Below are 10,679 nucleotides of genomic sequence, written 5' to 3'. Positions count from 1 at the left end.
TGAGAAATCCCTGGGAAGCTTTCATCTTCTCCCCCAACAGATCCTTGCTGGGATTCATGGAAGACAGTTACCCACAGAACCTGAAGTGGGGAAGAGGAAAGCCCAGCTAGGATGGGATCTTCCCCAGTTAGGATCTGCTCAGAGCGAGAGGAGATCCTCCAAGAGTTTTGGCTATTGTGGCAGAAGTGGGCACCCACACCAGAGCTGCCCTTTGCCATTTCAGAAAATCTCTCTAGATATGCCCAGCAGATGTCCCTGGGCTGCTGGCCCCATACATTCTTTATCAGAATTTGCAGAACTGATGTGGGAGGGGGCCAAAAAATCTTTAGCGGCAGACCCGGTGATCTGGGGTTTCTGAGAGGGTGGCTGGTGGCATCAGAGTGAGACCAAAGGCAACATAGGAATGGGGTTGCCCAGGAGTCCCCTCATCGGATTCTGTGCCCATTACCTTCTTCCTTTACATCTTATTTAACTCATTTGCCTTGTCCAGAGTGGAAACTTGTGGAAGTCATGCCTCCAAATTTTACTAGTATTTTAAATGGTGCTTGATGTCCTCTGGGAACTGAGCAGAATCTCCTTTCCATGGGATACAGATGCCCCAACATTCTGGGAGAGATGTGTCTTCACACCAAGGGGAGGACACCTTTGCACTCAAAGCCTCTGTCCTCTGTCCTCTTTGCACTCAAAGCCCATGAAGGGTGTCCAGTAAATTAGGCCTGGACAGGGATCTGAGAGCTCAGGGAATAGAGAGCAGCTGCAGGAGAAAGCGGAGATGGGGAGAGAGTGTAGATGTTCTTTAATGTGAAAAGGGGAGGATCTGTGACCCTCTTCTGGTCCCAAAGACCAGAAACCCCTTAAGTTGTCTCAGACCCAATTCCAGGGACAACAGGAGTTGGTGAGCTATATCTAGAGATGGCAAAAGCAGGCATGAGGGGATGGTTGATCTGAATGTGTCTTTAAAAATGGAGAGGTCGATTTGGTGAGGAAGAGACCTCTAGCTTTCAGAAAGAGGGTGACTTATCCTTAGAAAATAACGGGCCCCCTGGGGGTCAAATAATGCAATCCTTCTGGTTTGTGGTGCCACAAAACAAAGGGCCTCTAGGCTCTGGTAGGGAGAGAAGAAGAAAGGAGAAGAAAGAGAACACCTTTCCAATTTTCTCTCCCAGCTCCTGAGACCCTTTCACTCTCCCGACAGTTGGGAGTCTCTGTTCTTCAGCAACTTTTATTTTTGGAGGGATCGCTAGGGATTTGCTTAAACACATAGATCCTCTAGAAAGGATCTATAAAAAGAAGCTCTCCCATTCTCCCCACTCCTGGCCAGGAATTAGGTTTTGGATTTGAGGGAAATGCCCCCTCTGTCTTCTCCCCACTGGGACCTCAGGACCCTACATAGAGTCAAGTCAGCAGATTGGCTTGGGACCAAAAGTCTGAAGCTGGGTGCAAAGGCAGGCGCACCGCTCCCCATTCCAGATAGCCCTGATGAAGGCACAGAGAACCCAGGTACCCCCTTTCATGGGTTCAAAGTTCTGAAAGCCAGAGAGTGCGCCAGTGCAAGGCAGCCCACAGCAGCTGCTCAGCCTTCCCCAGGCTTTTTCTCAGCTCAGATGTGTCCAGATAAAAGTGCCTAGCGGCGCGCCCCCCACACCCCTGACAAATGAATGTCATAAAGTTTCTTTCCTGGGGGTGGGGAGGCGTCTGTCTGAAGATGCCCAGTAGTGGAGTGCCCCCCCCAACATGGGGCCCTCCTGTCAGCAGTACACACCCCTCCTTTTTGCCCCCTAAATTTCCAAGAGGACTGAAGGAACCCACACAAGCCTTCTGCCCACAGAGAGTCAAGCACTCCTGCAAATAAAACCAGGCACCCAACGACTGCGGAGGCCTTTTCACACTGAACTACGTGCCCCACTTCAGACACCCAGCTGGTCAGAACTTGGTGCAAAACCAGGCTAAATTTCCCCCACTTATTACCCTATAGCCCTGCTGGAGGCACGGTTTCCTTCCCCTAGTTTCAAGCCCCACAATTTCAAGGGGAAAAGCGAAAGCTGGAAGCAACTTACTGCGGGAGAGCTGGGCCTGGGCTGCCGCCACACCACCGCCTTCTGGGCCCGGGGAGCGCTCACCTACCTCTGCCCCCTTCCCCACCACAGCGAGCAGTTAAAGTGTCACTTAACATTCTGGAGAATGTGAAATATACCGCGCGGTGTCAACTCCCCAAAACCATAAAACTAACTTTATGGACCTCACGTGACTTTCTCGAGCCAGTGAGGGGTATCTGTCTGACTTCTCCGCGATTTTTACGATCTAACTTCAAGATAAAACCCCTATCCATTTGACATCTAAATGTCATAGCGACTTTTGGGATAGTTTGCTATGGACAAAGGGGGACAAAGTCAAGGGGGATGGGGGAAAGGGGGCCCAGTAGAGCCTCCAAGACCCTCGGCAGCCTCCTCACCAGCTCCCCCACCCCCCAGCCCTGTAAGAAGTTGGGCCAAGCTGGAAGGGACAGACTGGGTAAGTGTCCAGACTTGACTCTTGTACTCAGGGTGGAGGCTGACTTGGATGGAAGAGGACTGGGCCCGGGCCCTGGGCCAGTTCGGCTGAAGGGGAAACCAAGGGCCTTCTAGGAGGGACCCCAGCTCCTAATCAAGAGGGCAGGTCAGTTAGGCCCCTGGAGAGAAGAAGCCCTTGATAAATGTAGAGAAGACTGAGGGTAAGAGGAAACCTTTGAAATTGAGCTGATTTTTTTTGGAGGGGGGTTTGCCTACTGGGTGACAGGGTTGAATTGGGATTTGACTAGGGGACAAGGGGGCTGGGCAGGCCTGCTTAGGGCTTAGGCCCAAATTACTTTTCCTGAAGAGGTTTCCAGAGACTTTTCCGGCCAGCTGGTGGAAGGCCAGGGTGGAGTCCAGCTCAGCCTTTCCCTCGCCCCTTGTTCCAGCTTCAGGTGGGATTTGTGGGCCTCTCAGTCCCCCAGGCATGAAAGCCTGTCCCCTGGCCCAAGTACCACTGACTAAGCAGAGACTTAGAAGGCTGAGAGGGGCTGCTGGGGAGCATCCTACTCTCTCTTCCCCACACCCCAGATCTACCAAGAATGGTCTAGGGTGTGTCTGGTGATGGGAGAGGCAGGCCCCCAGAGAAAAGACAAGTGGAAGGGCAGTGGAGGAGGGGAGACATTTATTTGACTTCAAGGAAAGCTACAAACAAATACCAAAAGCGAATCACTGAGACAGGCCCGGCAAAGACAGATTTCACACGTAGCACAGCACCCACTCGCTCACTACAAATGGTCTTGGAATCGAAATGGGTAGGGAAGAGGGGATAGGTCTGACCCAGACTATCCCCATATTTACAAGCTTTGGGCCCTCTATGCCAGACCCACGGATTCACAGAGAAATACACAAGACGTTTTACACTGAGGATTATTTTTGTTTTCTGAGGCTCCCAGACCAGGCCTTGTGGGGCCTACCCAGGCGGCAGGAACTTAAATCTCACTATGTACCTTCCCTCTTTTCAACATCACCCCTTTGGTCCCCCTTAGCTCCCTCCCACCTCAGGACCAAGTCTTAGGAAACTTGGGCCTGGGAGTGGGGAGAGAGGAGGAAGAGGAAGGAGGAAAGAGACACAGTCATGGAATCCCGGTCTCCGAGGCCAGCTCAGCTGGGCCCGCGCTGCGGCACTATCCCACCTCAACTGCTGCCCCTTTTAGAGAAGTTTCCAGCTGAAACTCAAAATACAGCGATCATCCTTTTATAAATAAGTTATAACACAGATGGGGAGGGGAAAGTTCACATTAAACATGCGAGTTTCTTTTTTTCCTGGGGGAAGGAGTGCAACCACAGACACGAACATTCAGAAACACTGGCGGATTGGGGGTGAGCTCAGGGGAGTGGGGAGCATGGAGGGAAAATAATAATTATCATTATTATTACAATAATAACAAGATTAACCAGTCCAGCAGAGAGGGAGCCACAGGAAGACCTAAGACCAAACGAAAAATCGTAACACAAGGCCCGGGCTGAGGCAGGCTCGTGGGAACCGGTTCCCAGCGGGCGGCGGCAGCGCGAGGAGGCTTGGAGGGGCCAGGGCTGGGGGCGGCATGAACTCTTGGGCCGCCCGGGCTCCTCCCGGCGGGCTCAGGGCTGGAAGGCGCTGCCGGCTGTAGCCAGGCTCATACTTTTCAGTTTGTTGTCTTTCTTCCACTTCATGCGCCGGTTCTGGAACCAGATCTTGATCTGGCGCTCGGACAGGCAGAGCGCGTGGGCGATCTCGATGCGCCGCCGCCGCGTCAGGTAGCGGTTGAAGTGGAACTCCTTTTCCAGCTCCAGGGTCTGGTAGCGGGTGTACGCGGTTCGGGCCCTTTTCCCGTCCGGCCCGGTCATGTCTGGAGCAGACAGAGCAGAGCGGCGAGGCCGCGTTATTCTGGTTAAGGGAGGGGGCACTGGGTGGGAGGGGGGCGTGGAGCAGGACCCAGGCGTCCCCGGCACCCAGCTCACCGCAGCTCCGATCCTCCCCACTCCAGATGCCCACATCCGAGCTTGCTTTCTGATGCCCCCTTCTCCTGCAGACCCCACTTCTGCCCGCAGCGAAGGCGCCCGGCTTTGTCTCTGGCTCCCTCCCTGTGCCTCACCCTTCGCTGGGCTCAGGCGGCCGCTCACCCCGGGAGGGAGGAGAACGGTTGCACTTTTGCCCTGGAAAGCTCGTTTTACTGCTCGCCCCTCCTCTGCTAAAAGCAGTCTCAAAATTTCGGGGGCAAACAGGACCCTTCCCCGTGTTACATAAACCCCATCCTTCATCCTAAAGCTAGTACAGCTGGGCAAATAAAACCTAAGGCGAAATCTGGGAACAAATTATTGGAAACACTCCTCTTCAACCCCCCAGCTAAGCCCTCTTTTGGCTCTGTCCCCCCGAGCTGTGAGGACCCTCTTAAGAGTCTTCTCCCCCTCCGAAAAAAAGAAATCTATATTTGAGGAAAAGCCAAGCTCTCCCTCGCCGACTCCCCCCACCCCCAAACGCGGAGAAGGAAAAGCCGAGAAGACAAAAAGAGGAGCGAGAGCGAGAATTACCATGGCTGATGTGAAGCTTCCTCATCCAGGGGAATATCTGCGGAGTCTGCCCCTCGGGCGCGGCTGTGGAGGTGGCCATGGGCTCTGGCTGCGCCCGAGCTAGGCTTGGGCTGCTTAGCTGGCTCGCCGCTTCCTCAGGCTCCGAGGACGCGCTGGCCTCGTCTATTTCGGTGAAATTGGCGCTGGAGCTGGCCGGGGTCGCCTGGTCGGAGGGGGACGAAGCAGAGGGCTTGGCGCCGTGGCTGTCGCCGTTGGTGCAGGGCAAGGACTCGGGCGAGGACAGGGAGCAGCTCGACGCCGCTTGCCTGAAGCGGGGCTCCTGGGCGGGCGCAGGGAAGGCGCGCGAGCTCTCGCCCACCGCCCCAAAGTGGCTGGAGGAGGCCGAGGAGCGGTTGACGCTGAGGTCCATCCCATTGTAATTGTAGCCGTAAGAGCCGGTGTGCATGGCAGCGGGATCCCTGTAAGAGCCGCTCAGAGAGCTGCCACTGCCATAATTTAGCAACTGATAGTCCGGGCCATTTGGATAACGCCCCGAGAAGGAGTTTACAAAGTACGAGCTCATTTGGGTGATTTTGGAGGGCTTGATTTGTGGATCGTGGTCGTTATAACCCTGTGCTTCACGATTTATGATGTATTAATGAATTATAGCGATGCACTGTACTTCGTTTTGCTATGTATGCGGCCAAATATGGGGGGGGGGTTGGAAGGGGGATGGGGGGGCGTTAGGGAATCACGTGCTTTTGTTGACCAGTCGTAAATTCTCGCTGATGACCTCAAGAGGTAATTCATGCTCTATGGTTACAAATAATGACGATCCGAGAATCGTTAGGGCCGATTCAATGCGAGCCTCCGAGAGAGGGGGAAAAAGGAGAAGGGGGAGAAACAGGGAGAAGGTTGGCGGCGGCCTCTGAGCAGAGCGCGCCACCTCCCGGCGAACGGCGGGAGCGCGGGCTGCCGACCGCCATGGCGGCGACGACTGCCTCCCTGCTGGCTCCGTGCAACCGCCGGGCTAGAAAGAAACCCGGCCTAGGCTAACCCGAAGGGTTGAGTCTTTTAGAGGAGAAACCCGATTAAGCCTTTACCCACTTTCTCGTAAGTGGAGTTTATCGTTCGGTACTTCTCCCTGACGTCGTCGTTATTATTTTAACTGAAGGTGACCAAAGCTTGATTTGCTCTTCCTTTACTCGGGCCTTGCAAGTCTTCGAGTTGGGGGGCAGAAATGGGGGAGAGGTTGGAAGATGTGTGTGAAAAACAAGTATTGCAAAGGGCTTCCCCTGTGAGCTCGGCCTGATCTGCTTCCTGACCCGGCTGCAGCGGTCCATCCACAACATCCAGGCCAAGCCCGTGGGGCAAAGCCAAGGGTTCGAAGGAGAAACTTTCGCTTCTCCGGGTCCCCTGAGAAGTTTGAAATACTCTTCCTCATCCTTAGCCCAGGACGGAAGGATGGCAGAACAGGATAGGGACCCCAAAAGAAGAGCCCAGCTGGGGCTAAGTGGCTTAGATGGGAGAAAAACGGTAGAGGCCACCGCATCAGGGACTCGGGTTTGGCTGTAAACGTGGTCCTGAGATTCTGGGATCAAGGAAGAATCCTTCTGCTTTCTCACCAACTGCCTGCTATTATTGCCTTGGGAATCCCTACTTGAGACCCCTTGCTGGCATCTGGGTAGTTTCAGAATTTGCCGGGCGGCTCACGCCTTCCCGGGAAGGGAAGGGAAGGGAGTTCGGAGGACCAGCAGCGCCTTGCTGAGCGCGCTTGGCGGCCAGAGACCGCCACAGCTGGGCCCCCTCTGCCGGATGGCTATTTTCTTTAAAAATAAAAAAGGGAAAGAGAGGGAGGAGGAAGAAAAGAAAACAGTCTCCTCATCTTGTCGCCTGTGTGAGGGTGGGGGTGGGGGTGGGGTGGGGTAGGGACAGAATGGGTCCGTTAAAGTTGATGGGATGTGACCAAACTGCCCCATCACCTGGCTTCCTGCCCTCAGGTCTCCGAAGAGCAGGGGGAAAGTCTTGCCCTTCGCCCAGGCGCCTGCCGGCGGCTTCACATCCCCCTACTTGTCGTTGAGCCGCTACTTGAGGCAGGAAGGGACGCCTGGAGACTGCAGCTGTGGGCAGGGAGACAAGACACCCGGTGGCCCCAATTTAGGCCAGGAGCCGAGGGCCAAGGCCGGCGGAAATCAGGCCATGTGGGCAGGCCAAAGATCACCGGCCTCAGGGATCCTGCGGACATAACCCAGCGCTGAGGCACAGAGACCCGCCGGGCTCAGTCTCTGCAGGAGCTCCCGGTTAGGGGGCCTCGGTGGCGTTCCCTCCTGCCACGGACAAACGAAGAAAAGCTAGAGAATAATAGGGGAACGACTCTTCTCCGTCCCCCAGTTCTGCACCAGAAAAGGCCGTTGTGAGCCTCGGCACCGGCGAGGCGCGGCGTTGGAGTCTGGGCCGGACCGCTGCAGCCTTTATCTCAACTGTAACTTCCGAGTCGCGTCTGGCCCTCTGGGGCCGACCAGAGCTCCGGCCTTCGCTGCAGAGTTTCCGGCACCGGGACGCAGGGGTGGCGGTGGGGGTGGGGGAATGGCAGGGGAGGAGCAGAGGTGACTGAGCAGCGAGGTTTTACGTCTTTATTATTATCATCATTATTAATAATATTAATATTATTACCGAAGTATTTCACGTCCAGAGCTAAGACACGACTACAAACACAACACATAGAAAATTAATAAAATAGAACTTTGTTTTCTTCTGAGGCTCCTCTTCTTACTTCTAGGTAGTATGTGCTCCTTCCAGTGGCTTTGGGGAGGGACTGGGAGAGAGGTCTGGGGTCAGGGAGTCTTCGAGGCCCCCGCCGAGGGGACTGCGAATCTACCATTGAACCGTGCACGGGCGACATGGACGAAGTGAGACGCGACACGGACAAGAGCATATTGCTCTGCTTCCAGGAAACATCAAGTGAGTCCGGTCCTCAGTTCTCACGCGGGAGCCTGTTCGGGCTGAGGCGGTTGTGCGGGCATGGAGGCGGCGCTGGGGTGCCGGCTGGGCTCAGGCAGCACGGCCTCCCAGCGCCCAGCGAGCGCTCTGCGGGCGGGGGCGTCCAGGAGAGCGCGGGGCCCCGCCTGTCGCGCTCTGGAGACCAGGTCCCCAGGCTCCCCCGCCCGCAGAGCCTTCCCCGGAGCTCTTCGCTGCCCTCCGTTCCCCGCAGGCCTCTCCCTTCGCGTCCCCCCGCCCCCTGCCAGCGCCTTCATTCGGCCGGTTTTTCTTCTTCCTCCTCGGCACTGAGCTGAGACGCGCTGAGCAGTTTGCTCTCCTTTTTCCACTTCATGCGCCGGTTCTGGAACCAGATCTTGATCTGCCGTTCCGTCAGGCACAGGGCGTGCGCGATCTCAATGCGCCGCCGCCGCGTCAGGTAGCGATTGTAGTGAAACTCCTTCTCCAGCTCCAACGTCTGGTAGCGCGTGTAGGTCTGGCGGCCGCGCCGGCCGCTGGGCCCAAAGGAGGAACCTGTTACGCAGAGAGGAGATGTTGAGGCCTGGGGTCACCAAGGCCAGAACCCCCCTCCCCCATTCGACCCTCAAACGGGGACTCTAGCCTGTCCCGGGATGCCCTCCACTCTCCCTGGTTCCCTGCCCCCCCCCCTTTCCTCACTCCTCCAGCGCCCCCTCCAGATTCCCTCCGGGTCTCCTCGGTTTTTGCCTTCTGTCTAGATTCTTGGTGGGGGGATGGGAGGAGCAGTTTTAAATCCCACCTGAGCCTAGGGGGAGGGGCTGGAGAAGCACTGGCCAGGTGTGTCTCTTCCTAGACGCATCTTTTCTTCCCATCTGGCCCCCCCACCACCCCGTGACATTCCGGCCCTTAATCTGTAATGACGTGGATCGATCCGTAGTCAGCATTAAGGGCTCCTCACTTTCGTGTCCCGTTAATGGACATCAATTTGGGATTTAAGACCGACAAATAATCCAACCTGAGACCCCGGCGCCTGCTTCTCCCTCTCTCCGACTCCGCCCGCTCCCTCTCTTTCTTCCCCTTATTCTCCCCCCCTCCTCTGACTACCACCCCTTTCCGGGTGCCTCCTCTTTCCCCAGCCCCCGACCCCCAGGGAAAACCAGTCCGGGACAGACTCAACTCTCCCTCGCCAGCGTCACGCCGCCCCCCTTCCCATGACGTACTCCGTTTTTAATGAACAGTCTTGGGGTGGGGGACCGGGCCAGAGCTGGGGGCGCCAGGGAGAGCCCAGCCAGTGGCTGCGCGGGCTCTGTCTGCCTCGCTGACCCGGATCTCGGCTGCTGCCTGGCCCTCGCAGAGAACCCACTCGCTCCCCCTGGCTCGGAGTGCATCTGGGACTTTGCAAACTTTGCAACTCCTGAGGGCGTGAGGGCAGCGCGGGAGATCGAGGCAGGCGCCCAATCTTCCCTAAGCTCCAACCCGAGAGGCTTCCTCCGTGGAAGAATTGGGGGGGGGGGCTCTCTAGTTCTGACTCTAGGGGGGAGGGAGCCCATGGGGGTCGCGGCGGCCTCAGCAAGTCTCACTCACTGTTGCATGAATTCATCCGCTGCATCCAGGGGTAGACCGGAGTGGAGCACTTCTGCTCCTCGGCCTCGCCGAAGACGCTCTTATCCTGCGCGCAGTCGGACTTCCGCGGCTCCGGGTGGAACGGGGGCGGCTCGTCGGCGCCCGAGAGCGCGCAGGCCGACTCCTTCTCGCGGTAGAAGGCCGGCGCCGGCCCGTAGTCGCAGGGCGCCGCCCGGCCGTAGCCGCCGCCGGCCGGCGGGTAATAGGAGGAAGCGGCAAAGCCCTTGTCTTGGCCGGGCCCGGGCCCGTAGGGCGCAGGGTAGTGCCTCAGAGGGTCCGCATAGCCCGACGAGTAGAGAGGGAGCTGGCCCAGGAAGGACTCCTGCCCGCTGGCCAGAGTGACGGGGAAGGTGGAGTTCACGAAATAGGAACTCATTGGGAGGGGAGGCGCGCGCGGCCGCTGCTGCTCCGCCGGGTTTATGATTTGTTGTGTTTTATAGTCCGAGCGCCGCGCCTATTAGTAGTATATCTGAGATTGGGTTTTAGCTGAGGGGGGATGGCGAGGTGCCAGTGAGGGCCAGAAGGAAATACAACCATCTGATCCAACACTGACCAATGGCAGAGGCAGGAATTGTCAAATAGCACCCAGGAGGAGCGCAGCCCGCGCGAGGGACCCGCGCACAAACCTATCAACCTTTTTTTCCTCCTTCTCCTTCTGCTTTCTCTCTCTCTCTCTCCCCAACAGCACAACGCGTCCCGTTCCACCTACGTAGGATCTGCGAAAGAGGCGTCTATGCCTTTGAGGGAGGAGGGAGCACTTGGATTGAGACCACCCCATCCTCCAGTGATTAAATAAATATATCCCTCCCCTCCCCACGCAGGAATAAGAAAAAGTTAATTGTGTTTTCAGAAAAGTTAACCCCTGACTTGCTTGAGCCCCATTCCCTCAAGGGAAGGTGGATAAATATCTCGGAATCTGGAATTTCAGTCTCCCTAGAAGAGAACTAAAGGAGAAGGCTGGTTTCTTGGGTTTTGTGTTGGTAGGAGGAGAGAAGAGTTCTCCGCCGATTAGCATCGCTTTCAGAAATCGAGAAGCAAAAGAAGAAGAAACCATCTCCT

General features: G+C 56.6%; 2 protein-coding genes across 2 annotated transcripts; both read right to left on the bottom strand.

The window, feature by feature from the left end:
- Window positions 1–4,133: 4,133 nt before the first annotated feature.
- HOXB5 (homeobox B5) lies at window positions 4,134–5,625 on the bottom strand. The gene is made up of 2 exons (XM_068978792.1): window positions 5,064–5,625; window positions 4,134–4,381 (listed from the first exon to the last, which is right to left on the bottom strand). The coding sequence occupies exons 1-2, from the start codon at window positions 5,623–5,625 to the stop codon at window positions 4,134–4,136; spliced, it is 810 nt and encodes a 269-aa protein (XP_068834893.1).
- Window positions 5,626–8,292: 2,667 nt separating this feature from the next.
- On the bottom strand, window positions 8,293–9,996 carry HOXB6 (homeobox B6). Its single transcript, XM_068978874.1, has 2 exons — window positions 9,582–9,996; window positions 8,293–8,552 (listed from the first exon to the last, which is right to left on the bottom strand). The coding sequence occupies exons 1-2, from the start codon at window positions 9,994–9,996 to the stop codon at window positions 8,293–8,295; spliced, it is 675 nt and encodes a 224-aa protein (XP_068834975.1).
- Between the last annotated feature and the right edge of the window lie 683 nt (window positions 9,997–10,679).

This window comes from Capricornis sumatraensis, chromosome 8 (genome assembly GCF_032405125.1).
Source record: "Capricornis sumatraensis isolate serow.1 chromosome 8, serow.2, whole genome shotgun sequence".
Lineage (NCBI taxonomy): Eukaryota > Metazoa > Chordata > Mammalia > Artiodactyla > Bovidae > Capricornis > Capricornis sumatraensis.
This window is presented reverse-complemented; position numbering and strand designations above follow the sequence as displayed.

Excerpts from the sequence above, each read along its gene's own strand:
- HOXB5 (XM_068978792.1), bottom strand. The coding sequence starts at position 5,625 with ATGAGCTCGTACTTTGTAAACTCCTTCTCGGGGCGTTATCCAAATGGC. Across the intron at positions 4,382-5,063 it reads GAAGCTTCACATCAGCCATG|ACATGACCGGGCCGGACGGG; the intron begins GTAATTCTCGCT and ends TGTCTGCTCCAG.
- HOXB6 (XM_068978874.1), bottom strand. The coding sequence starts at position 9,996 with ATGAGTTCCTATTTCGTGAACTCCACCTTCCCCGTCACTCTGGCCAGC. Across the intron at positions 8,553-9,581 it reads GCGGATGAATTCATGCAACA|GTTCCTCCTTTGGGCCCAGC; the intron begins GTGAGTGAGACT and ends TCTGCGTAACAG.